At 35.7% G+C, this 27,796-nt stretch overlaps 2 protein-coding genes and 4 non-coding genes across 6 annotated transcripts; all 6 read right to left on the bottom strand.

Moving 5' to 3' along the window:
- Nucleotides 1–265: 265 nt before the first annotated feature.
- LOC106366422 lies at nt 266–10,265 on the bottom strand. Its single transcript, XR_007315403.1, has 5 exons — nt 10,239–10,265; nt 10,039–10,116; nt 6,550–9,957; nt 729–844; nt 266–652 (listed from the first exon to the last, which is right to left on the bottom strand). It is a non-coding gene; the product is annotated as an uncharacterized LOC106366422 (transcript).
- LOC125579393 lies at nt 8,508–8,600 on the bottom strand. The gene has a single exon (XR_007317413.1). It is a non-coding gene; the product is annotated as a small nucleolar RNA snoR31 (small nucleolar RNA).
- LOC125579434 lies at nt 8,696–8,793 on the bottom strand. Its single transcript, XR_007317468.1, has one exon. It is a non-coding gene; the product is annotated as a small nucleolar RNA R30/Z108 (small nucleolar RNA).
- LOC125579383 lies at nt 8,877–8,986 on the bottom strand. Its single transcript, XR_007317397.1, has one exon. It is a non-coding gene; the product is annotated as a small nucleolar RNA Z107/R87 (small nucleolar RNA).
- A 7,752-nt stretch (nt 10,266–18,017) lies between the features above and the next one.
- On the bottom strand, nt 18,018–21,649 carry LOC106402053 (T-complex protein 1 subunit alpha). The gene is made up of 17 exons (XM_048737838.1): nt 21,453–21,649; nt 21,293–21,357; nt 21,129–21,218; nt 20,950–21,036; nt 20,816–20,875; nt 20,678–20,728; nt 20,500–20,595; nt 20,224–20,289; nt 19,922–20,139; nt 19,641–19,737; nt 19,465–19,551; nt 19,241–19,375; nt 18,994–19,098; nt 18,773–18,901; nt 18,592–18,695; nt 18,406–18,496; nt 18,018–18,319 (listed from the first exon to the last, which is right to left on the bottom strand). The coding sequence occupies exons 1-17, from the start codon at nt 21,523–21,525 to the stop codon at nt 18,236–18,238; spliced, it is 1,638 nt and encodes a 545-aa protein (XP_048593795.1). The 5' UTR covers nt 21,526–21,649; the 3' UTR covers nt 18,018–18,235.
- Nucleotides 21,650–21,803: 154 nt separating this feature from the next.
- On the bottom strand, nt 21,804–23,442 carry LOC125577093 (ubiquitin-conjugating enzyme E2 19-like). The gene is made up of 6 exons (XM_048737840.1): nt 23,188–23,442; nt 22,797–22,824; nt 22,474–22,701; nt 22,292–22,355; nt 22,140–22,199; nt 21,804–22,046 (listed from the first exon to the last, which is right to left on the bottom strand). Exons 1-6 carry the CDS (start codon nt 23,304–23,306, stop codon nt 22,000–22,002), a joined length of 546 nt encoding a protein of 181 aa, XP_048593797.1. The 5' UTR covers nt 23,307–23,442; the 3' UTR covers nt 21,804–21,999.
- Between the last annotated feature and the right edge of the window lie 4,354 nt (nt 23,443–27,796).

The raw sequence follows: 27,796 nt of genomic DNA, 5'->3' as shown, positions 1-27,796 counted from the left end.
ACCGAAAAAAAACAGCAGCAGGTACGGTATACCTAGGCTGGTCGAGTCATTTACTCCGACCTGATTAGTGGAAACCATCCTCATCTGCTTTTAGCAAAGCAACATGAAGGAACAAGCTATGTACACACAAAGGAGCTCTCACAATACATAGATGTTTCCAAAACAGACGTGAAACCTGCAAGCTGTTAATATTTGCTTGGTATGGCACTATATAACAGAGCCAATAATACATAAGAAACATTCATAATAAGATTAAAAAAAATGATCAGCTGCCAAAGGTATCAATTATCCAGCAATAGATTCTTAGATTTACATATTTCATGCTTCAAATAGATGCAACTTTGCAACACTTACACAATACCAATAAAGTACGAGTCATAAATACATGCATTAATAGGGAAGAGTGTTATGCTGAGTACTAGTAAGAAACTATAAATGGCCTCAAGAACAATAACCTATAACTGCGTCCATCTGATCTCAACCTAAATACTCTTACAAGGTCATATGGTTTCTCGCAGACTTAAATAGCTTCTGTTTGTCAATGCCTTCAAGTCTTGGTTCTGGACTCTTACATGGCTTCAAAGGTACGGAGATATTGTCAGAGAATCAACTTCTTAACGCATTACCGATCACAAAGGAACGACCGGCCGAGCTACAAAAAAAAAACGCAAGATTAAGCATTGGTGGTACTCAAAAAGTTGAAAACAGTGGGTTGGTTGGTTACTCACGAATATTTGAGGTGGATATTCATGAATCTCCGGTTCTCTTTGCTTTGAGAAAGAGTAACGGAGCCTTCAATGACTTGGTCTTGGTCTACGTCTATTGAGTCATAGAAATATACAATCTTCTGTCCAGAAAATGGGATACTTTTTCAATAACATAGGTAGAGACACAAAACACACTCATTTGGAAATATATTTTCAGACAAATTCTGCAGACATTGAATAGTTTTCTTTTTGAACAAGAGAGCAAAACCGAACTGGAAACCCCCAGTTTGGTTCAAGAACAAGATGTACTCCCTCCGTTTCAATATAGATGATATTTTAGGTGATTGTTGTTGTTTCACAATAGATGATGTTTTCACATATCTAGGTAACTTTAACTTTATCAAAAACTGTGTAGTCAATTGTGTTTTTACTATTTTTGTTTATAATTAAATAAATTAGTTTTAAATTATATTTCAAAGATTTTTTGTTTATAAGACAAGAAGACAAGAGCTAAACTTTCCCCAAACGAAAGATAGTTCAATTTCAAGGTCTCACATCAGACTAATGATAAACTGATACAGGTAATGAGTAGGGAGGTGTTAGGGACACGTGGAGGTCAAGGAAGGAGGGAAGAAGGTTGTTAGAGTTTGTTAGAGAGTTACTAACGGCTCCAGTGGTAAAGGGACGCGTGTCTAGTAGGAAACAGAGTGAGTATAAAAGCTCTGTTTCTCATGAGCTTTAGATTCATTCAGAAAAGTGTAACAAAATCAATTTCTCTCTTCTTGTAATTCTGGAAACGATATTGGATTCATACGTAAGGATTGTTCTCTTTATCAATCTTTTACAAGTGAGTTTATAGATCTTTGTTTGCTGAACATTGATCTATCATACGGATTCACCGTATTAGTGGTATCAGAGCTCGGCGATTCTCGGAGATAATGGCGGAGACGCGATCACAGGCGATGGCGAAGAAGGCGGTGGTTCGCGAGGTGGACGAGGAGATCGAAGAAAGATTCGTTACTTTGGAGAAAGCGTTTGCGATGCAAAGTGAGAAGACAGATCGGAGTATTCAGGAGATGATAGATGCTTTCAAGCTGATGACGCGATTTCCACCTCAACACGGAGCTTCGACGAGTGAAGATCAGAACCTTCGTGGTAACTCGCCGTTGCGATCTACAACCCAAGACATACACAACACAGTTCATCAACCTCACGCACAACGAGGTGAGAACATTTACAATGGGAGAACTCGGATGACGAAAATTGATTTTCCGAGGTTTTCTGGAGAGAAGATTCAGGAGTGGTTGTGTTTGGTGGAACAATTTTTTGTGATCGATAATACACCGGAAGGATCGAAGGTTCCAATTGCTTCTTTACATTTTGATGGCTTGGCTCGGACCTGGCATCAAGCGTTGGTTCAAGAAGACGTTGAGGGAGTGATGTTGCGTGATTGGAGGACTTATCGTGCGTTAATCAAAGAAAGATTTGAGGAGGTCTTGGATGATCCGATTGCAGAGTTGAAGGAGTTGAAAGAAACGGAGGGTATAAGTGCGTATCATGCCAAATTTGAGTTGATTCGCTCGAGACTTCGCATGTCAGAAGAGTACTTGGTCAGTGCTTACTTGGCGGGATTGCGAATGGATACACAAATGCATATTCGCATGTTCCATCCACAATCGACGAGGCAATGCTTGGTACTTGGTAGATTGTATGAAAGAGCTCATCCAAGAAAGCCGTATAAAGAGTGGAGTAGTGGCAAAGGAAGTACAATTAGTAGTGGAGGTAAAGGGCTGTTATCAACACCTAAGCTGAGTGAGACTACAAATAAGGAGAACACACAACAGCCGAATAAGCTCAGAAAATTTTTAACAAATGAGGAGATGAGTGAAAGAAGAGCTAAGGGTCTCTGTTACTATTGTGATGAAAAATTCTCCCCGGAGCATTACTTGAAGCATAAAAAGACTCAGCTTTTTCTAATTGACTTTGCGGAGGGTGAAGTTCAATATGAGGAAGAGGTGGATGAAGATAATGAGGAAGGAACATCAGATGGTGATATTGCTCAGATCTCGTTGAATGCAGTCTCTGGAGTGACTGATTATACAACAATGAGAGTTAGAGGTGTGCAGGGCAAGAAGAATATCTACATTCTGATTGATTCAGGTTCAACACATAACTTTGTGGATAGAGATGTCGCCAATAGATTGGGATGTAAAATTGAATCAGCAGGTAAAGCAAGAGTGTCAGTGGCTGATGGGACGAAGATAGGTGTGTGTGGCAAGGTCTCTAACTTTAGATGGACTTTTCAAGGGCACCAGTTCCAGTCTGACGTTATGGTCATTCCTTTAGGAGGTCATGACATGGTTTTGGGAGTTCAGTGGTTATCTCGGTTGGGCCCTATAACATGGGATTTTGAGAAGTTGTTTATGCAGTTTAAATGGCAACAAAAGAAGTGTGTTTTGCATGGTCTGAAGCCGGGATCTGTGCGAGAAGTTAAAGCTAAAAGAATTGAAGAAGTTAAGGAAACAGAGATTCAGTTGCATATGCTCTATGCATATGAAGCAGAGAGTGAGAATATTTGGTTGAATGCTATTGAGCAAACCAAAGATGCATCATCGGAAGTCACAGCCATTGACAAGTTAACAGAAGAGTTTGCAGAGATATTTGTGGAACCTACTCAGTTGCCTCCTTTTCGCTTGAATCATAATCACAAGATCACGCTAGTGGAAGGAGCAAACCCGGTTAACCAACGTCCCTATCGATATGCTTTGCAACAGAAGAATGAAGTTGACAAGATGGTGAGGGAATTATTAGAAGCAGGGACTGTACAACCGAGCTGTAGTCCTTATGCTTCACCTGTTGTGCTTGTGAAGAAGAAGGATAATACTTGGCGTCTCTGTGTTGACTACAGAAAGCTCAATCAAATGACAGTGAAGAACCGGTTTCCCATTCCCTTGATCGAGGATTTAATGGATGAGCTGGGCGGTTCAGCAGTCTACTCTAAGATTGATCTAAGGGCTGGTTATCATCAAGTCCGTATGGATCCGTTGGACATACAGAAGACAGCATTCCGCACACATAGTGGGCACTATGAGTATTTGGTAATGCCATTTGGCTTAACCAATGCACCAGCTACGTTCCAAGGCTTGATGAATGATGTCTTTCGGCCTTACTTGCGGAAATTTGTGCTTATCTTCTTCGATGATATACTCATCTATAGTCCTAACATGGAGTTACATTTGATACATCTTCGAGAAGTGTTTGAGGTGATGAGATCACACAAGTTGTATGCGAAGCGGAGCAAATGTGCTTTTGGTACTGATAAGGTGGAGTACCTCGGACATTTCATTTCAAAGGAAGGCATTTCGACCGATCCAAGTAAAGTGAAGGCTGTCGCAGAGTGGCCTCAACCCATTAATGTGAAGAAATTGAGAGGGTTTTTGGGGTTAGCAGGCTACTATCGCAAGTTTATGAAGAGTTTTGGTTCAATAGCTCGCCCTTTGACTATACTCACGAAGAAGGATTCGTTTGAATGGAATGGTGAAGCACAGTCTGCATTCGTGGATTTGAAGAAAACTCTGTGTGAAGCACCTGTGTTGGCAATGCCCCGCTTTGACAAACCATTTCTGGTTGAAACGGATGCGTGTGGTAATGGAATTGGAGCGGTTCTCATGCAGGAGGGTCATCCAATATCTTACATTAGCCGTCACCTAAAAGGCAAACAATTGTTACTATCCATTTACGAAAAGGAGTTATTAGCTGTGGTGTTTGCAGTGCAGAAGTGGAGGCACTATTTGTTACCAAACCACTTCATCATTAAGACAGATCAGAGGAGTTTAAAGTATCTGTTGGAGCAGAGGTTAAATACACCCATACAGCAGCAATGGCTTCCTAAGCTACTTGAGTTTGACTATGAGATTCAGTACAAACAAGGAAAAGAGAACTTGGCTGCAGATGCTCTTTCTCGTATGGATGGTTCTGAGATTCTTCATATGGCTATGTCAGTGATGGAGTGTGATCTAATGAAACAGATTCAGGAAGCATACGAAAGGGACCCAATAACCAAACAGTTGATTGAGGAGTTGCGGATCAACAAAAATGCGAAGAAGCATTTCACATGGGTCAACAATGTGTTACGTAGGAAGACCAAGATAGTGATTCCCGCGGATGTACCTTTGAAGAACAAACTCCTTCAGTGGTTACATGGCTCGAGTCAAGGTGGGCATTCAGGGAGAGATGTCACATTGCAGCGGGTCAAAGGCTTGTTTTACTGGAAAGGAATGGCTAAAGATATACAAGCTTATCTTAGAAGCTGTACGGTTTGTCAGCAGTGTAAGTACGACAATGCTGCATCACCAGGCTTACTACAACCATTACCCATTCCAGAAGGTGTGTGGATGGATATTTCAATGGACTTTATAGATGGGTTACCGTTATCTTTTGGGAAATCTGTTATATTAGTGGTGGTGGATCGGTTGAGCAAAGCAGCGCATTTTATGGCTTTAAGTCATCCTTATACAGCTATGACAGTGGCCCAAACTTTTTTGGATACAGTCTTCAAGCTCCATGGTCTTCCTCGTTCGATTGTAAGCGACAGAGACTCGGTTTTTCTGAGTGATTTTTGGCAGGAGCTCTTCAGGTTGCAAGGTTGTTCTTTAAATATGTCAACCGCGTATCACCCGCAGAGTGATGGGCAGACGGAAGTTGTTAATAGATGTCTGGAGACGTATCTTCGATGCATGACAAGTGATAAACCGTACTTGTGGAGTCGCTGGTTACCGTTGGCAGAGTTCTGGTACAACACGAATTACCACTCTGCAACTCAAGTGACCCCTTATGAAGTTGTTTACGGTCAGGCACCACCAGTGCATCTTCCTTACTTGCCTGGTGAATCCAAAGTACAGGTAGTGGCGAAGTGCTTACAGGATCGTGAGGATATGTTGTTGATGCTCAAGTTTCATTTGTTGCGCGCTCAACATCGCATGAAGCAACAGGCTGATGGCCATAGAAGTGAGAGGAGTTTTGAGATTGGTGACTTTGTATATGTCAAACTGCAACCATATAGACAACATTCGGTGATTCATCGGTCTACTCAGAAGCTTGCTCCTAAATACTATGGTCCTTACAAAGTTCTGGATACGAGAGGAAAGGTCTCTTACAAGTTGGAGTTACCAAGTTCTTCTAAGATTCATCCAGTGTTTCATGTGTCACAGCTGAAGAAGGTCATAGGTGATGTGGCTTCTTCAACGCAGTTACCTTCTGTTCTTCATGAGACAACAGTAAAGGTTCCTGAGCGTGTGCTTGAGAGGAAGATGGTTCAACGCCAAGGTAGAGCTGCCACTATGGTTTTGGTTAAGTGGTCGAATGGAGGTGTGGAGGAGGCTACTTGGGAGTTTCTTTTTGATATGAACAAGAAGTTCCCAGATGTTGAGTTTTAAAAGAAACCTTGTGGACAAGGTTGCTTGGAGGGGAAGGATGTGATACAGGTAATGAGTAGGGAGGTGTTAGGGACACGTGGAGGTCAAGGAAGGAGGGAAGAAGGTTGTTAGAGTTTGTTAGAGAGTTACTAACGGCTCCAGTGGTAAAGGGACGCGTGTCTAGTAGGAAACAGAGTGAGTATAAAAGCTCTGTTTCTCATGAGCTTTAGATTCATTCAGAAAAGTGTAACAAAATCAATTTCTCTCTTCTTGTAATTCTGGAAACGATATTGGATTCATACGTAAGGATTGTTCTCTTTATCAATCTTTTACAAGTGAGTTTATAGATCTTTGTTTGCTGAACATTGATCTATCATACGGATTCACCGTATTATAAACGAAAAGGAGAAAGAAGCGATTGAAAGTACCTAGATCATCTCTTCGTGAGTCCCACGTGAGCACATGGATGAAAGTAGGTGCAAGGGGGAGGATTTTCCGGAGTTCCCATTGGCGAGACCGCCTCTAGGCCAAAAGAGCTGCAACCATGGGCTTTCCTGCCTTCCAATTCAAACAGCTTCCAGCAGGGGCGAATCCAGGCCATTAATCTAGTGGGTGCACCATTATTGATAAAATAGAAAAAAGACAGAAGAAGGAAACGAACCTTGGTTTGAGTGGGTGCACAACACAACATTTCCACCTTATCTAACAGATTTTAAGTGTTTTTTCACATAAAATTTGAAATATAAATAATTTTTATGGGTGTACAGGCCTCCATAGTACACAACCTGGTTTCGCCCCTGGCTTCCAGTTCAGTTCTTGTAGTAAATTATGGAAGTCAAAATATGTACGGACACGTAAACAAGGAAACTAAACCATAGGTCGTATAAGTTTAGTAATGGAATTGTCTAATTATAAATAAGTTAATTTAGTATATAATATAATCTTACTAAAGTTGTGCATGTTAGGGTAAACAAAGAAAGCAGCTGTAGCTAGGAACCCAAAAAAAGATGGCGGCTCCTCAACTAGTAAGAATTTCTTTGATTCTTTTTCTTTTCTTTTCTACTTGTTTTTCAACGCATTGTCTAAAATTTTCTAACAGTCCCTGTGTAAATTTATGAATAGTCATGTGTTTTGCTTGTGGAAACTGAACTCAAAAGGTTGGCAAAAGACATTACATAAAATATTTGTGGGCATTGAAGGTAAAGAAGCCTTTGAGTCTTGATCCATCTTCTTCTTGTTAATTATTGATTACTCAAGAGGAAGTAAACAAGTATTTAACTATAACTGTAATGTCGTTAATTCTAGGTTTAGCGTTCTCCATTGATGCACCCGACTGGTGGATACATGGCAAAGGAGCTAATCCTATGATGTTCACTAAGAAGTTGATGTTTTTACGTGGCCAAGTTGATCCTGTGGTCTTCATTAAAAAGTTATCTAAAGCCAAAATTTACGCTATGCTCTACCGGATTGATTATGGACATGAAGAGAATCCACAAGGCATCCGGAAACCTAATAATCATTTTCTGGTTATACATATATATTGATCTCATAACTTCTCTGCTTTTTTTTTTTTGCAGCAGAGATTTAGATTCGAGATTGACATGTTAGAAGGAAGTTGGTACAAGAAAATCATTGGAGCTTTAAAGACCATCCAAGGTTTGCAAGTTTTCTCTATTTAAGGTTTGGTTTGGTGGTTTTTTATTTATTTCTGAGTTCGATGTCAGGTGTATCATTTACCATAGATGCACCAAGTCAGATGGTATATATGTGTGGGAACATTGAAGAAGGTTTGTTCATGAAGATGTTAACGAAGACGGGCATCCAAATATTGGGAGTGGACTATGGTAATTTGAAGCCACCTCCCAAGAAAGTTGAGGCTCAAATATCAGATGGAACCAAGACACAACCCAAGAAAGACACAGCGCCTCCTCAAAACACAAAGCCAAAAACAAGAAACCAAGGAAATATTTTTTTTTATTAAAAAACTCACTTTTATTCCAAAGTTAAAAAACATTAACTTGGTCGAGCTGTGTTTTATCGAAAATGGCATAGAATTCAGAAGATTAGATGGCAGCAAGAGACAGGACTGCCAAAGAATTAAGCAATGTTCCAGATGTAAGTGATATGAATATCTTAGATATATTTTCATGATCTTGAAGCTCTCTTAACAGTGAAAAGTCTGTTAACAGGTAGAAGTGATGTCGATATATTCACAAATTTGAATATATCGACACCAATGTATTAGCTTACCCAATACCAATAAAATACGAATGATAAATAAATGCCCTCATAGTAAGAAGCTATAAATGGCCTCAAGAACAATGTCCTATAAACTAGTATAACAATGATCATCGATACAGTAAATGAATAACTTGGGTCTATCAGGGAAGATTCAGAAGCTAAACATGTATAACATCAAATGCACATAGCATTAATCAGATCAAGTGTTGGATTAGATTTATTGCTTCATCATTATCACCACCGCCTAAATCAATTCACGATTAATCTGATTTAACATCAAAGAATTTTAAAATAAAACTTTGCAAATTCATTTATGGGTGGGGGGTAAGAAGATGACTCAGTGGTGGCTAGTAATATTAGGTTCGATTCTGCCAGCAAATTACTTCAGCTGAACTCAGAAGAGGGAGCGTTATATCCTCATCGTCATCTCCCCACCACCAAAACTATTTCAAAATTCAAAGGAAAATATTAAATTAAAAAAAACGGATCAAACGTGAAAAAAAATACAAAGAGAGAAGGCTCAGTTCAGCGGGATTATCGACACAGAAACGAATCTCCGGTAAAGGAAGAAACGCCTCATTCCGGTCTGTTGAGCTTGATATTTTCCGAGTCGTCACTGCCTTCTCTATTTTAATTAGAGAGATCATCGGAAACAAATATGAAACAATAACAACAGAACAACAAATAGAAAGATAAAACAACTGATGATGATGATGAGCGCGATGGCTGTCTAATTATATATATATATTCTCAGAGTAGTTAGGGTTTTCTTAAGTCTTCGTTTGAGGCCCATTATCAAATCAGCCCGCTCGTTAGTTTTCGAGGATTTTTTTTAGGAGTTGGTTCTCTCATATTGGTTTTTGGTTCGGTTAAATTGGTATTTTTGTTTTGATAGTTTTTATTTTATTTCTAAAACCTAATCTATAATCCAGTTGTCCAAATTGCAAACTTTGGAACTTTGTTTAGAGAGCTCAAAGAGATTGCATGTAACAAGGAAATACCACTTCTGGCCATGTTAGCACGTTCTCTCCTGATATGGATTCCACGCTAGGTTCTTCAAATGCACACTGTTTAGCCAATTGCATCATTGCAGACAACATCAACCATCATTACTGTAACCTTACTGGGAGATGCTTCTTTATCACTTTATAAAAGTTGACTGTTTATCTGATTCTCGACTACAAGTTATCCAACGTGAAGGTGAGGAGAAGAACACGTTTCACTTTCAGCTAACCCTTATGATCAAGATATGCTACAGCCACATTTTTACTCCCTTAAGCCAAGGACCAGGAGGAGGTCCAGGACTATCAAAGCAATAAATGCTATCACAATAACCTAATTTTGTCATATCATGATGTGGATATGTCTAGGAAATGACCAAACGATCCGCCTATCATGATATGGGACATGGCAAGCTTATTAGTAACATCATATCACAGTAAAATAATTACTCAGTTTTAACTAGTATTGCAATCAAATTTAACGTAATGATTGTCCCAAAGTTGATACTATTTACTATCAATTCCATAAACGTTGCGCCAAAAACCAATGCTGTGACTGTATCTGTCAGGGTGTGAAATAGGTGCCATGTACAACTGTCATTAGAGTCAATCAAATGTTGCCTTGTTTTCAAATGTCATTAGATGATAAATATAATGAAGGGATCATAATCATACTGTTGCATGTGATGGGAGAATTAAACCTCCAGGCTTCAACCAGCGATCTCTAGCTGTAATAACACTTCCCAGCATACTCTACATCACGTCAGAAAACATAATACGAGGATGAGAGACCAGGGAAAAAATAATAATTCAGTAGGTTATCTATCATCTGGACATCAACATAAAATATTGTGTATATAAAATAAGGATATAACCTCATACAGGAGCATGTAACCCATCCACTCCGAAACTATAACATCAGCCTCCTCCTCGATTTCAACATCCTGAAGAAGAACGTTACAGCAAAATAAGAATTACTGATTTGCTATGGAATGAGGGTTTGCCTACACACTTGTATGTTTCACTCAACCAATCTATCTCACTTGTATGCTAGAATAACCCAAATTTTTAAATACATTCATCTATTTTCGCATCTTTTTGTATAACGACACGAACTCTTTTCAAAACTCATATAGACATCAACCTTTTTTTTAATATACTAGGGTCGGCCCGCCCTACGGGCGAGATATATTTTATTTATGATTTAGTTTTTTTATTTTTTTGTATAATTTTGTGGATTGTGTTTTTAGTTTACATTTGCAAGAGATGTATATGATAATGATTTTTGTCTTTTAGAAAGTTTTAGTTGAAGATGAATTATATGTGATAAAATATATTTCGGTTGTTTGCAATAGTTGTCTCTTTATTAAAGAGTTGTGGCATTGTTACGTTGTGAGGGCTTCAAATGGTTTTTATGTTGTTTCTTTTTACAAAAAAAAAATTGATGCCGTATTTGGTGTGTTATTTGTGGTTTGTAGTATTTAGGTTCGGAAGGATTTGATTGTGGGTAATCTTTTGTGTATGTTATAAAAGTAATTATCCTTTATGTTGAAATCATAGTTTTTTGACATGCTATTGGAATGGAAATGGTGATTATTTGAAGCTACATTTCTTATTAAAAGTAAAATGTAAAATTAAATGAGAAGAAGGTATTGATGCAAAGCTAATCAAATTAAGAACACATGAAAGCTGAGTAGCGGTCGATGAGTATAGGCACTTGTCAGTCACCGTAAAACCAAAACTAAGAACTTATTCATTTGTTTATAGTAATAACAATCACTATATCGATTTTGAGATTATTGAGATGTGGTGGCATTGTAAAGATCATATTAGTCCCATAACACTTCTTTTTCAATATTGAAACGCCGCATAAGGAACGTTTGATCTATCTCAACATTTAATGTCTGTCCGAGACATGTTGGTTTTCTGTTCATGACGATCCATAAATTTCATGCATTCCTCATGTTCTCATCTGCATAACAAAATTATGGCATAGAAATAGTTACCTCACCACAGTTGTTGTTTGCTAATAGGTGAAGATGTTTTAGTTCTGTGGCGGTTTTGTTTCAAAATCAAAATTATTTGTTTTTGTTTCCTAGTAATAATTCTTGTATAGATTAAGTAAAGAATTTCTTACTTAATCTCATACACTGACTTTTACAGTCATTCATCTGAACTGAATGGTTTTGGGATATTTTGAATTCTCCATGTTACAATTAAAATAAAAGCAAAGAAAAATACATTGGTAAGTATATATAATTGGTTTAATAGTTGTTCTTATTTGAGAAGATTTGGTTATATGTGTGGTTTGAATAACTATTTTCGTGGTTACTTTATTTTATAGGGTTTTATTATGATTTTTCACTATTTTTTTGCAATTAAGTAAATTTATATTTTGATGGTTGAGATGATTTCAATAGAAATGTGTTCTTATTTATTTTGGTGGTATAGATAGTTTGATTGATTTATTTCATATTTTCTACTTTCATTTATACTCATATATCTTATCGTTTTTATTACGTTTCAATTTAAAATTTATACTTACAAAATTTTTATTTTCATATCAGTATTAAATTAGTTATATTGAAACTCTCTTCGAAATTCATGAAGTTACTACATTTATTTGCATATGGTTTCTTTAATGTGTTATTATATAAATACAATTTTCATTTATTTTTTATAATTAATTATTTTATTTCTATTTTATTATATTTTCTTAATTAATTTTTAAAATTATGTGACTTATTCTATTTTTATAATATTTTGTTAGTTTCTCGTAGGCTTTTGTGTTTCACGCGGAATTTTTTATTGTAAAATACATTCTTATTTTCAGAATTATTTTTATGCTATTTAATTATTTTTAAAAAATCATATTCTTTACAATTAGGTTATTAGTTATTTTTAGAATGGTATTTTTTGTTTGAGATATTTTTCAATTGTGGCTAAAAAACTATATGCTTTTAATTTTACTTTTAAGAGTAGTTAAATAATATGGTGTGCTGTATGTTTTGAGTTCGATGTATATTTTTATTGAATTTGTTTTTCTGTCGACGTATTTTTTTGTGGAATTATTGTTATTTTCATCTTAAAACAAAAGAAATATATTGGTCCGAAAAATATTTTCATATTAGTATAGGTTGTCTTATTAACTTTTCATTATTTTGTTGTAAATAAAACATGATGAGAACTTTTGTAATTTGATTTATTAAAAGTTACATGTTAAAGATAATTATGTGTGCAGAGCCAAATAAATTATAAAATTCTCTATTAACTTTTCTATACTATCACCTCTGTATACTTTATAACATTTAATTTATGCACTTACCTCTTTAAGTATTTAGAATGCACATTTGGTTAATTTACTATGATGTTTCCATTTATGAACAAAATTTGTGTTAAAAAAAAATATAATACTGTTATATCATCTCAGCTACATCATTCACAATTTCCATATTGTAAAATATGTATATATCTCTGACAAAATAATTTTTTTTGTACTTTATCTTGCCGCAGAGAACCATATAAAACTCTCTGAATTACACATCTGAATTGATCTTGGGTCTTAACACGGAGAGCAAAGCAAACCTGCAATTTCACAAAAAAGTGCAGATGTTCCCTTCATGGCTTGGAACAAATTAGAAGCAGTAAGGTAGTACACATCATTTTGTTCTCAGATCAATCATATCACAAATGAATTATAGAAGATGTAAGCTTGGTTTTTGATCAGACAGTACAAATCATTTTGTCTTTTTCAAATATATATATATATATCTTTTAAAATTTATAGAAGTAATTGATCTGAATGTATACTCAATTACTTCTATATTTGAGTTAGGGTCTGACTAGTTCAACCGCAGCGGTTGCGGTTGCGGTTGCGGGAGTTTGCGGATGCGGGTGGTTGCGGTTGCTAGCGGTTTTAAGAGATTTGTACGACTGGTTCTGTGGTTAGAAATTGGTGCGTTTGCGGGATACTTATGACTGGTTAACTACCAAATGCAGCAGCGGTTAAATAATAAATTAACAATATTTACATTTTATACAATTATAAAAATATCAAAAATAATAATATTATAATAAATATAAAAGTTATATTTAGAAAGTTATACTTTAAATTTTTTAAAAATTATAGAAAATATTTTTATTTAAAAGTTTTATAATATTAATTAAAATATAATAGATATATTTTAGTATTTTTATAATTCTAATTTAATTTTTTAATTGAATATTTTTATTTTTGTATTTATATTGTTTTGGAAAAAAAAGAAATTTTTTTTATCCTCTCGCAACCGCCCGCAACCGCAAACGCTAGCTGGAACCAGCTTTTGAATTTATGAGGTTCAGAGCGATTTGGAGCGGTTTGGAGCAGTTTGAGCTATTGTTGCAAAACGCCAACAACCGCTACCAACCGCAAAAGCTGGGTTTGCGGGTGGTAGCGGGAAAACCAGTCATACCTTTAATATATAAATTTAAATTTTCCGCTACGCTCAGGATGTAAGCTTCCTTAAATATTTGATTTGATTTTTTTTTAGCAGATTGGTTATATATTATGTTTGAACAATTATTTTGATGAATTATTTACTTGTATATGCTCTTTAAATATTCTATATTTGTTGTTAATATATAAATTTAAACTTTCCGCTACGCTCTGGATATAAGCTTCCTCAAATATTTGAGTTGACTTTGTTTTAAATTGGTTATATATTATGTTTGAGCAATTATTTTCATGAATTATTTACTTATATATGCTCTATAATATTGAGAATCAAAGATGTTGACTAATTTGCATAATACCATGCATAGTTATGATTCTTTGAAGAAAACAGTATTTTTTTTATTAAGAGAGTAATTAATTTATTTTATTTGCTCTTTTTTATTTCATATCGAATTAGTGTGTATTGCTGTAACTTTACAGCTATATACTTTAATCTCCAATATTACATCTCTTGCTTAATTATAATATAAAAAAAACTACATCTGTTTATTGTAATATATTGTTTTTTTATTGTAGCTATATAATTTTAACTGCCGCAAATATGTTTTTTAGTATTTGTTAACCATATTTTTGGTTTCGTATTGTTAACCAAATACTAAAAAAAACTACATCTGTTCTGGTTAACAAAAAAGTTTTATATCAACATAAATACTAAAATTACCATGTGTACCAATTGTACTTGAACAAACGAAACCAGAACTGATTAATAATAATTAAGAAGTTGAAAGACAATGACTTATTCAGTGAATTGTAAAAACTTGGGAACTGGAATTGGAATTGGGAAACTTTTGGCCAGCTTCATTGTCTCCATAGTTGGAGTGATCAGGATCTTTTATAGTTTCTTAAGATCTGGACCTTCTCTCCATAGTTGGAGTGATCAAGATCCTTTATAGTTTCTTCGTGTTGACCAGCGGATCAGTTTGCGGAGGAATCGGTTTGGACACTTCTGAACAGCCTTCGATGGTTGCAGCAGCATCACACCTGTTGGTGTTATATGGACCAATGTTGTTTACAATTGGGTTTGAGTCCACAGAGAGATTAGCAGCCCCTCATCATACGGATGGTCCTCACCACCCTACCAACAAAGCTTGTTTGAGTCTAGTATTAGGAGATGTAAAAACAAAACTCAAAGCAACCAAACTAAACCATTGATTAGATATATGATATCATCTCATTCATAGATTAATGTTTATAGATTAAAGAAACACTATCCTGCACATCTCGTCTCGTAAATAAACTAAGATTCTCATGTCCTCCAGACAGTGATTCGTCCTAGATTCAGAGTGTTTTATTATGCACTGATAGTCCATCAGTGTTTCTTCTCTTGCAGACCATTGTACTTCCAGATCAAGAAACTCAGACAAAACAATTCCTTCTACTACGGGTGCCTTAGCTCCTATGCTTGATCCATTTGTTTCCTTTATGGCTCTACCTTCTCCTGCATATAAAATCGTTTCATAAATTCTCCTGCTTTACAATAGCAAACAGAATGGGAGTATTTATCAGCAAAAACATTGTATGAGTGATGAGATTTGATGTTTTTACCTATCCATCTAAATTAAGAGAGCTGAGAAACCATTTGTAGACGGAAGTGGATAAAAGCTTGACTGGATCAAGAGGACTATCGCTGATCTGTTGTTGCTTGCCCCTGAAAACGCAGAAGACTCGATCTCTCCCAGAAGCATTTCTTTACAGTTCTGGCAACAGAGGTTAGGAGCAGAAGCATAATTAAGTTGATTGAAATGCACTCCTAAACCATCACGCCTTGATAGACCAGAGGTGGTGAAGTGAATATCGAACGTCACGGCAACGACTCTGTCTTCACGCAATGATGGCAGGTGAGAGACGGTGGATTGATTTCAGATCGGATGAAGAGATCGTGATTTCCAGAAGAGAAATACTGACTTATTTATACCTGATATCACAGATCCTCGCCGATGCAAACAGCGCATTGAAAAACTCGTAGTGGGCGTCTGAATTAATGGGATTAAACACGTACAAAACCATAACGCACTCCGTTTCAGAAACCGTGAGGAAGATTGATCGTTCTGTTGCCGCCGAACGAAGAGCATCGAAGAACACACACGTTTTTTACGTCTACAGATTAGGCCTAATTCAGAGTATGGCTGGCTGGCCCGAAAACACATTTTGAAATTAAGCCCAATAATATTAGACAGACACATAACGATTAAAAGCCCACAATACCCAAATGTTGAAGCTGTGCGTTTTAGATGTGAGACACGTGTCAGCTCGACAGTACTCGACTTTGTGACGTGTAATCTGAGGTGGAGCCCTCAGGAGTGAAGTAACTCTACTTTATATATAAAGATATAGACATAAAACTTAAGCATGTTTGACATAGCATGCAGGACCAACTCAGCATTTATCATAGAAAAGATATTATCTCCACTCTCCCATGCAAAACAATGACCTTGTCAGATAAACCGTTGGCTTTCAGAACTTCCTCTGCCTAGTGGTACCAGGAGAATAACAAAAAAAATAAATAGAAGCCATTAGTATGAAACGCAAATGCTTTTCAACGCTAATAGGAAAAAAAAAATTAAAATCACGTGCAGAACTAAAACACCAGACTCGTACTAAAACCTTAGATCAACTTCACAGAGCCTAATATTTCATAAACATTCTCAAGATTTCTTTCTTTAATCTGATTGATGTCAGAGGTGATACAATTACAAACCATGAAGCAATGAATAGATGTAGCTTTTCATTAAATTACAAACAAAGTCTGGGTCATGGTCAACTTAACTGTGAAAATTTTAAGACAATAAGACATACTATCATCACACCCTGAACATGCGCCTACTAAAGGCAGCAATAAGCACCAATTATATCAAAGAACTCCTTTTTCTATTCCAAGTTCAAGTTCAACAAAACATGTTTTGGTGAAATTACAAGATCCCAAAGTGATTCCAAATTTCCAACTGGACCTTTTCCAAGCCATTCAAAATTTATGATCATCACTTTCACAAAAAAATGTAGAAAATAGAAAAGGACGAGATGGCCGAGAGAAATTGTTTACTGGATAAAAAGAACAATCTAAAATAATACCTGGACTGCAATATCACTTGCATCTACAGCGTATACCTGTAAGAAAGAAAATAACCTTTTGTAAGAAACACATTAAGAGTGTTTGGTTTACCCTATGTGGCATAGGTGGAATATAAACGCATAGATACAAACTTAACATTCATCTATAAACACTCCATTCTTCAATGACAAAACTGTGTCCACACGTAACTCATACCCGTTTAGCACCGGCTTGAGCACAGAAGATTGAAAGGATGCCTGTTCCACAGCCAACATCCACCACAACCTGTTATAAGCAATCAATGCAGTAATAGGTGTTCAAACAAAACACTAAACTACTGTCACATAGTAAAAACAGTTTAGCTAAACCGAATCGAATCCTAACACAGGATAAGCAAAAAAAAAAAACTAAACTACAGAACAATCTTTTTTTCTTTCAATATCATTTGCAAAGATGAAAAAGCTACAGTAACTCTAGAGTGATGCTGTGATGCTGCAAGTTTCCGTCGTATCAAACAAACAAGTGATCATTCAATTTTCATTTCCAATGTAACACACCAGACTAATGGATAAACGAAGAAGAAGATACCTTTGATCATCTCTTCATGAATCCTTACATGAGCATAGGAATGAAAGTAGGCAGCTCGAAGTCGGTGCACGGCAGAGGAGATTTCGGAGTCTCCGGTGACTTCTGCTCGCCGAGTTGTTCGGAAATACTAAGCCCATTGGTGGCGAGACCGTCTCTAGTGTCAGGAAACCGTTGTTGTATTCGCCTGGATATTGCATATATTGAGTTAAAGACCACAGAGACCTTCTCTCTCTGACGCTTGACCACGACTACTCTTGTGACGACAATAAATGAGTCAAAGGAACCTCCTTATAATGTAACTAAAAAAACAAATCTGTACCAGGCAAAAAAATAACTTATCTTTCATGATTTTGGGAAACGACAGTGGCCTGCAGTGTTGGTGGCTTCATCCCATAGTGTTCCAACTTCGAACCATATAAATAGATTTGCAGATTGATAATGTTATAGTCAATTGTTTCAGACTTATATAGCTATGGATAAGTTTTGTAGGATGTTTTGGTTCTTGGTTTCTTCTGCCCATATGACTATGTAAATTACGGCTGAACCGATAAAAACTTGACCCAAAGGGCGAAGGCAGAACAACAAAGTGATTTCTTGTTCAGGACACGTTACAGGCAAAACCAGAAACTGCTGTTTAAGTTGCTAGAGCTCAAAAAGAAGCTAAAATAGCTGGTGGGTGCTGAAAAATGCTGACAAAAACACACACTACAGATAAGACATACAAAGAAATGCTTGATGTTTGGTTACTCATCGCCTTGGCCATCTTCCTTCACCAGTTTGATCATGTCGTCGATTCTTAGAATTGTGATGGCTGCCTCTGTTGCAAACTGGCACAAAAAACAATGCCCCTTTAAAATTCAAGACATCTTAATAAAATCTATTTCATGTGAGGAACTAAGGTTAAATGATTCACCTGGATAATTTTAACTTTGCTCATCGCTGGTTCAATCACTCCAGCTTCCAAATTGTTACGGATGGTTCCGTTAACAAGGTCAAGTCCCATGCTGCATTTGCGTTTTTATCCCAATATTATAAAGCCAATTAGAAAAATAACACTTTCAAAGTGGTAAAGATAGCACAGCATTATTGCTTTAATTACCTTGAATAGTGCTTCTTATCAGCCTTGGTTTGTGCGGTGTGGTGGTAAGCTCTTAGTTTAGCTACCAACTCGGTTGCGTCCTTAGCAGCGTTTACTGCAAGCACCTGTTTCAAAAGGATAATAAGACCAGGAAAATACAGGTTTCTATGTATTTGATGAAAAAGGATTCTGTAGGTCGCACCTTTGGGATAATCAACAGCGCATCAGCAAATTCAGCAATTGCCAATTGTTCGCGAGATCCCAAGGTTGTAGCAAGGTGCTCCAGATACACAGACAACGCTGACTCAACTGCACCTCCACCCGCAACCACCTGTTCGACAAGAAGAAAGAGTGTTGCGTAAAACAAGAAATGTGACAAATCATTACAGGGAGCGTCTCTAACAGGCAGCAAAAGGGTATTACCGTGTTGGACTCGAGTGTTCTCTTGACAATACATAAAGCATCGTGTAGTGCTCTCTCCATCTCATCAAGCATGTAGTCATTTGCACCTCTCAAGATCAAGGAGACCTAACATACAAAAAGCTTTTGACGTCATGACAAAAGCTATAAATAAATTCTTGGAAAAATAATAATATATGACTGATCTTGTATGATATAATAATAGTGTTAACAATTAAGCATGAACTCAAGGAGAGAGTAAATGGCATACCGCACTGCTCGTTTTGGTTCCCTTTATCAATACAACATCATCATCTGCGATTCTCTCTTCCACAACTTCCTCTGCAGTTCCAAGGTGTGCCGGATCAAATGTTTCTTCGCCCTCCATGTCAGCAAAAGTGGTGACCTAAAAACAAAGACCAAGAATATTAGGTACAATTTTTTAACTCCGGTTCTAATGCTTGCAACATTGAAAAAGCACAGCTGAGGAAGTACGAGGGTTGCTCCTGTTGCCTTAGCAACATGGCGCATGTCTTCTTTGCGGACACGCCTAACAGCAATAGCTCCTGCCTCTACAAAGTACTGAAATAAAAGCAAACGAAATTAGATTCCAAGTTCAAAACTGAGTAAAGCGTCAGGGTAGAGAGAAACTTATTGTTCTTCGATCTTACTTTAAGTGCCATGTCGTCAATACCCTTCGTGGTCAGAATAACATTGGCCCCAGCTTTAAGAAGTTTCTCTATCCGCTCTTTTGTCATGTCAGCTTCTCTGTGACACAAATATAAAGTAACAAATTAGAAAGTAACATAAGCAGTACAAGCGTCCAAGAGAGCCAATAGGCTTAGGCTTTCTCTATCCCGTAAAACCCGTAAGGATCAAGAGAGCAAACCGATTGCATTTGTAGAACAAAAAGGTAAGTACTCTGAATGTAAGTAGATTCAGTGAAAATTACCTTTGACGGATTTTTTCCAATTCTCGTGGATCGTTAACAACAACCTGGACACCAAGCTGCATCTTTGTCTTCTGAAGATTGAAGTCGAGGCAAGCAATCTTCGCCGGAGACACTCGTAGTGGCATCCCCTGGGCAGCACGTCCAGTGTTGAGTGCATACCCATTCAACAAGTAGCTGTCTCTGGCACTTTGTCCATGAGCTTTCAGAATATTAATCCCCTGCAATGTAATAAAAAGCAGAAGTGTGTAAATATATCATCCAGATGCTATATTTACAACTTCGAGAGAGGAGCATATACAGACCTTGATAGGGTATTTAATCTCCCCCCGCTGATTTGTCATTTTTACTGACAGAACGGCATCGACAACCTGAAAATGTGATTATTAGAGGTCAGATATATGAATGATCAGAGTATTATTGCAATATCAATGGATCCCAGACCTTATTATGAAAAGCTAGAAAAGGGCTTAAGTAGAGATATAGGAATTACAGTAATAACAAAAATTTATAGCATTCATGGTTTATTTAACAAAAGCAAGCACTTTAGTTCCATGTAATTGCCAAGTAAGGAGCAATACCAAATTGGCAAAGAAGTCGCTGTCACCAGATATCAGTTTGGAAGACATGCTGGTTTTAGCACAGTTTATCAATGGAACTTTCCCAAGCTTTTCAACCTACACAACACAATAGAAGTAGTACATTGAAGGGGCAGAGACAGGAACTACAGAGAAATTATCCACCACAAACAGGACTAACCTTAGTAACCAACTTCTCTTCAATGTATTTGCAAGCCTCTCTCATAGCTAGCTGTCAACAGAAACACAGTTTATGAACACATTGAAAACACTTAACTGTAACGCAGGTCACTACGTAAAAAAAAAAGTCTTAGCCTACCCGGTATCCACTGATAATAGACGTGGGATGTATTTTGTTCCTCACCAAATCATTAGCCCTCTGCAAATAAATGCACCGAGACACATGTGACAAAATATTCACAACTCTTGAAAAATGAAAACAATCAAAATCACCTTAAGCAACTCAGCAGCAACAATAACAACAGATGTAGTCCCATCACCAACTTCTCTATCCTGGAGTTCAGCTAACTCGACGAGAACCTGTCACGACAAACCAAGACCAAGGTAACTAATAATTCACTGTAGCACGCATAAAAACATACATTGATGATGATAAGTAATCAACTAATCACCTTAGCAGCAGGGTGTTCGACCTCCAACATCCTAAGAATAGTAGCACCGTCATTTGTAATGGTCACATCACCAATATCATCCACCAACATCTTAAGTAAAAAAAAAACAAAATTTATTACAAAACCTAGAAACCAATAAATCAAATCGAATAAGAGTAACACACCTTGTCGAGTCCAACGGGACCAAGAGATGTTTTAACAATGTTTGAAACAGCTTGACAAGCCATCACTGCCAAAACAGAGTCAACCAATACGAACGTCAAATTAAAAAGACTCTAGAGATCGAACATTAAGTTTCCGATGAGAACAAAAAGCGAAGAGTACCGTTCTGAGTACGAACATCTTGGCCGGATTGCCTTTCCCCGGAAATGTCCGGATTTTGAGCCGAGATTGACATATCCGGAGGTTTATCGAGGGGAGAGCTATGAATCAGAGATCTGAGTTTGCGAGAGAGGTGCAGTGAGAGTTTGTTCGCCTTCTCAAACAAACACTTACTGATGGTAAATGAACGGTGGTGATGAGACAGACACCGGCGGGTTTTTATTAGGTACTTTCAAGGTTTTGTGCGAGCGGGTATAAACCAAAACGGTGTCGTTTTATGATTTGGGCTGCAAGTCGTCATACCCTGAGGCCCATTTTCTTTAACACACAGCTAATGGGCTTTGAAGATTTAAATACAAGTCAAATCCCATGTCCTACGTTTGAACAAAGAGTTATGATCTGCTTTACATGGAAGATATAGGTTTCGATTGGAGCGAGATTGTAACTGTAAACAAGGGTTTTTGATTGCTAATACTGGCTCGAATTGAGATTACAAAGTAAAATAAACATGATCCATTGAAAGCAGTGTGTCTCTTTCTTCTGAAAAAAATCATGGGTTCAAAGGTTTGTAGAGCTTCTCAACCATCTTCCTATACTCTGTACAGCAGCCAAACCAAACATGACAGACCCTTTATTTTACTTAATTCAAGAAAAAAACATGTAGTTTGATTACTATTATTGCAAGTTTACCTTCTTGATTGCTCCAAAGCTGAGCTGCTTGATTGTTCAATGGCGAGCTGATGTTCGGTTCTGATCAACCAAAACACACAAAAATCAGATATTGGATCAAACAAACAGAGAGGTTCACAGGAAACAAGATGGTTGGCCATAGGAGGTGTTACCTCCGAGAAGGCTTTGAATCGAGAGCAATATCGTCCTCACATCGTAGGCCGATGACCATTTATCCTACAAAAGAATGTGAAAACAGATATTTGTTAAAGTACTAGTGCTTCTCTGACAAATTGTAGCTTTAAAACTCCATGGGATTAACAGTAAACAAGAAGCCAAATGAGTTGTCTTGTACCTGAAGAATGTCCAAGCAAATATTGCCATAGAGATCCACATTGGGATGGAAGCAGCAAGTCTCGAACTTAACTTTGGGAGGTTTGAAAGGATAATCGTTGGAGAAAGCGAGTGAGAGTCTGTACTCTGTTCCTTCAAAAACAGTATCATTGCTTCCTGTGATTGTTCCTTTCCAGCAGAATATGTTGTCTTCCTCTGGGAAAGCAGATACCCCCGGATCACCTCCCATCTGATGTAAACATCAAACCAAAAGATCCATTGTATCATCAATAGGCTCAGTGTTAAACCTCTACATTAAAGAAAAGGGAACGAGAGATAGCGTACCATTAAGCCCATAAGTTCAGATTGCAGCCTGCGTATTAAAGAGGGAACAATGGAAATAATCATGAATTTGCTTAACAAAGAAAAACATGAAACGAAGCTTCGGCCTTTGAGCAACAGTTCAATGCATGGTTTGTCTCAGAGGAATTCTAACAAACAGTTGGTAGACTAGACACAGAGAGAGAAAACAATAAGATTCACAATCAATTTCTGGATCCATCGTCTCTTTAAACACAATCAAGAAGCATATGGAAGTGGATCCAAATGCTAATCTAATCTAGCTATAGAAAAATCAAATGGAAGGTATGATATTCAAATCAAAGAGGCTAAAGAAGACTAAAAGAACTTCCTTTTGTTATCCCCAGATCGGAGAAAAGGGTAGAAGAGAAAGAACCTTTTGAGAACGGATTGGCTATCGACGGTTTTAGCCGGAGGAGCAGGTTGTTTCGATCCGGTGGCTGCCGGGGTTGTCTCCGCCGGAGTATTTCCTTGGTATCCATTTACCGCCGCCATCCCTCGAGAATCGGAGGTTTATGAGATTGAAATGCTTTCGATCGAGGAGAATTGATCAAAGGGGGAAAGAGAGAAGGAGCGTGCTTCTTCTCTTCTTCCGGAAAGAGACGTGGTCTGGGTTATAAAACGTGTGCCACAGATGAAACGACGTCGCTGCGGACCCAATATGGAAAAAAACTCAAACGACGTCGTTTAGAAGAAAGCGGTTCTTTGCATTTGAAATGAATTTAACCTTCTTAGGGCAACATTATCAATAGGTCCCCAGATGAAAGTCCCCAAATGAATAGTACAAGGATTTACAAGGACTCACCTCATTTGTCCCTTATTTAAGGACTTTTTCTCTTCTTTTTTCCTCGGTCCTGATGTTTTGTGGCCCCTCCCTCTCCTTAGGGACCCTTAAGGGACTAACTGATAATGTTGGCCTTATGTAACGGCTTACTTTTCTCCAATGATCACATTTGTTTACAAAAGACATGAAAGAAGAAACTCTTTGTTTTCTTCTTTTTCAATGTATACGTAAGTAAAGTAACATCCCTCCTGTTTTGGTTCTTGGTATATGGTAGTGTATGTTGAAATGTTTAAAAGAATTCATTTAATTATTTATGTTACCAAAGTGTATTTAAAACTTTTCAGTCACACAATAAATAACAATTTTAAAGTTAAGCATGTTTAAAATATAATTTAACATTTTACCAAAAAAAAAATATAGTAGTGCAAGGTAGGTAACTTATTGATTTGCCCAAAACACGGGGTATGTCACATAGTGAGTACATGATCAGTAAATAAGTAATTTCGAACTTCCAAAAAAATAATGCACTGACTGTCACCGGGATGATAAGACACACAGACTGAATGAGCGGGTGTAGGAGCCTGCATGCGGGAGAGTCGTGATGTTACAGCATCATTAAAAAGTTATTTGTATTATGTGGTTACTTGTTAAAAAAGAATTGTGATGTGAACCTTTTTAATTGATAATCCTTGATGATCCCTATATATACTGGATATTCAAGTGTTGAATCAGAGAAATGACAGAATGCATAATAGATCAAAGACTAATGGAGCAACAAGAGGAGAGAAAATGTCGAGATCAAAGGAAAAGTCAAGATTTTGATACATTTAAAAGGGCACACAATAAGATCTTTATGCCTAATGTCAAAGCGTAAGATTGACACGCATTTATACAGATACTGAGATACATGATAACTTCCTAACATTTTGACCTACTGTCAAATTAAGCAGCCATCAGAGATGACGGGACAGAGAGATGTACATTCCGACTACTAGAGCTTAATGACTCGATGATTCTTTCAAAGAAGACATGACTGTACATGTGCTAAACATTATAACATCTCTCATCCATTTGGGCGCCACTCTTTCGATGGAATCTGTCTATTTAGCACAGAAAAAAGTATCTCTTGTTTCCTTTCTCTAACATTTTCATCTCTGGAGTGTAGAATGGTTTGGTTAACTATGACAATATCATCATTAGAATGTTTTGTAAAGTCGCTAGAGAAATATGTTTAGTTTACTAAACATGTATTATGTAGTTCTCATTAAACTAACCTAAAATTAATTTACAATCACAATTAATATTTTTTTCTTTCCTTAAATAAAAGCTAAGGAGTTACCAAAAGTAAATAAAATATATATTTGAAAACTAATAGTTTTAATAATAAATATTTTATAACAATTTACATATCCTCTATTATTTTTATTTAATGTTATATTATTAGAATAATTTAAACAATTATATTAACCATATACAAAATCCATATTTTTCGCATATGTTTTATTTTAAACTATTAAACATGACTATAAATTACGAAAACTATTAAAAATCTCACATTGAAAATTTTGTTATCAATGGTTTTAGTTTTTTTATTATAATACGATACAAAAGATCATAAAATCATATGAGTAAAATAGTATTTAATAGATATTCAAATTAATATATATTAAACTATATAACATATAAAAATACATAAATATTTTAATTTTAAAATTTGCACTGATTAAGTATTGAGAAATTAATATGTTAATTTTCAAGAAAGATTATAAATTATTAAAAATATTAAAAGTCTCACACTAAATGTTTTGTTATTAATGGTTTAAAAGTTTTGTTAAAAAAATACAAATGATAGTCATATTAAAAATATACTATATTTCTATGTTAATATTATTTAAATTTAGTTATATACAATAGAAAATAGAGAAAATAATTGTTTAAATTTGTTTACCACAAAATAATTGTAAATAAACAAAGTGATTTCTTTAACTTATGTATTTGTGTCAATTTAATTATATATGTAACATTTGTAGTTTTTCAATTATTCAGTATATATTTATTAATTTGTTTCATAATATGTAAAAAATTAAACAAATAATAATACGTAAAAATAATTTGTAAATAAAAATTTTATTCCGTGGATGGCACGGATCTTAAACTAGTTATAATAGTAAATATAGAAGTTCCCTCATTACTATTATTTTTCTTATGTTTCGTGGTTTGATTTGTTACTAAATGAGTATTTCTGACTTCATGCATGGAAATATAAACTTAGCATGTTTAAAATATGCAGATGAGCTTGTTTTGGTTTATAAATTGGGTACAGGCGTACAGCTGAACTACTTAATGATTTATAATAGTTTTTTACGTGTGGTTAATAATTTAAGAAGCTGATATCTCTCAAGGACTTGATTTTTCAAGTAAAGAATTAGAGAGGATTACAGACAAATGCTGATCTCGAGGAACAGGCCCGGCCTGGAAATATTTTGGAGTGGAAGCAGCACACTTTATATTGGGCCTGTTATTGAATAATTTTAAAAGGATAAAAATAAACAGAAGGAACGTGGCCTGGCCTATAGTCTTCGAACCGTGCACCAGAAAGAGAGCTTTTTCGTCATTATACCAACTACGCTACTAAAGAATTCAACAATAAAAGGGCCGAAATAGTATATAGCTTATCCAAGGGCCAGAAGCATATGCTTCCTTCGCTTGTATCCAAGGCCGCTACTGTCGAGGAATCATATACTCTGAATATCTAATATAGATAGAGTTTGTTACACCATGGGCCACATTCTGAGTTTGTCTTATACTCAGAGGCACATTCAATATTTGAGACACTTTTCCTTATCTTGTAGTACGTGGTTGGACAACAGTGTCCTTATTGAGAGCTTCGGCAGTTCGGTATTCCAAAATAGGAAACCGGTTTGGTTTGGTCCTTGTTTCCTATAATGCATTAATGTTTTATGTTTATTAATAGAAATGATTTATTGTTTACCGTTGGATGGCGCATGGATGCTAACAATCCGAAGGCTGAAATTAAATGTGGGTATGCAGGAACTGAGCATACGACATCAGTTTTGTATCTTTGTCTAAGGTTTTTAGTTTCCTCAACAGATTTTATTTTTTATTATCTCTAACTAAATTTGATATATAATATATATAGTAAATTATAATTTTTTTTCTTCTATGTTTTGAGATCCATATGTATATATTTATTTTGATATTTTAATTTTTGTAAAATTTAAAATTGAATTATGTGGATACGGTATTGTGGACAATGTGTTGTGGACGGTGTAATTTGAACTCATTCATATATTAGTTTTTTTTTAATTTAAAACTAAACTAGATACTGACCCGCCATTTCAAATGGCGGGTATTTTACTTATTAAAATGTCATTTTTCAATTTAATATTATTTCTGATTAGGTGAGGATGTGTTTCAATAGTCTATTATCTAATATGTTTTTATTTTTATAAATTGTAATTCTAATTAGTGGAAGTATGTATTTGAATAGTTTATTATCTAATATGGTTTTATTTTTATAAATTGTAATTTATTTGTTATTAGTAAAATTGTGTTTACACATATTGGACTTCAAATCCGTTGTTTGTTTAATTCTTAAATATATCACATATATTAATTTGTTTAGTTCTTAAATGTTAATCTCAACTTAAAAATAAAACAGGCTTTTTATAATTTTAAGTATAGATATTTTACACAAATTGGCATAATGAATTAATATATTTGTTTATCTCTTAAATGTATAATACCTGTATAAAAAATAAAACAATATTTTTAATGATTTTCACTAAATATATTTTAAACAGAATGGGCTTAATGGGTTAACAATTGTTTAATTTGGGCCTATCGAATGGGCTTCAAATTTATGTAAATCATTAATGGTATTTTAAAAAAAAGTAATGGTATGTTTTGTAATTTTTTAAAAAAGTCAGAGGCATAATCATAAGAATGATTCTGTTTTAATAGTATAGACTAGATTTTGACCCGCGCTTTCAAAACGCGGGATCGATTCTTTTTAAAATTTCATTTAAATTAATAAATATTTGTCTAATCTATATTTTAATAGATTTTTTTATTTGTTTATAGTCAATTTTTGTAATATTGTCTTCTTTATTTTTTTAATTATTATTAAAATAAAAATGTTTGTTTGTGTAATAATTAATTTGTTAAAAGGTTTTAAAAT

Source organism: Brassica napus, chromosome A1 (assembly GCF_020379485.1).
Source record: "Brassica napus cultivar Da-Ae chromosome A1, Da-Ae, whole genome shotgun sequence".
NCBI lineage: Eukaryota > Viridiplantae > Streptophyta > Magnoliopsida > Brassicales > Brassicaceae > Brassica > Brassica napus.
Note: the sequence above shows the minus strand (reverse complement) of the source record. Positions and strands in the feature narration are given on the sequence as shown.

What these genes read in the sequence shown, in the direction of transcription:
- LOC106402053 (XM_048737838.1), bottom strand. Translation starts at nt 21,525, where the DNA reads ATGTCAATCTCGGCTCAAAATCCGGACATTTCCGGGGAAAGGCAATCC. An exon ending in TCGAACACCCTGCTGCTAAG is followed by an intron (nt 21,037 to 21,128) that starts GTGATTAGTTGA and finishes TTGTCGTGACAG; the next exon opens with GTTCTCGTCGAGTTAGCTGA. An exon ending in TTGCTGCTGAGTTGCTTAAG is followed by an intron (nt 20,876 to 20,949) that starts GTGATTTTGATT and finishes ATTTATTTGCAG; the next exon opens with AGGGCTAATGATTTGGTGAG.
- LOC125577093 (XM_048737840.1), bottom strand. Translation starts at nt 23,306, where the DNA reads ATGGCGGCGGTAAATGGATACCAAGGAAATACTCCGGCGGAGACAACC. An exon ending in CTGAACTTATGGGCTTAATG is followed by an intron (nt 22,702 to 22,796) that starts GTACGCTATCTC and finishes TGTTTACATCAG; the next exon opens with ATGGGAGGTGATCCGGGGGT. An exon ending in GATTCAAAGCCTTCTCGGAG is followed by an intron (nt 22,200 to 22,291) that starts GTAACACCTCCT and finishes TTGGTTGATCAG; the next exon opens with AACCGAACATCAGCTCGCCA.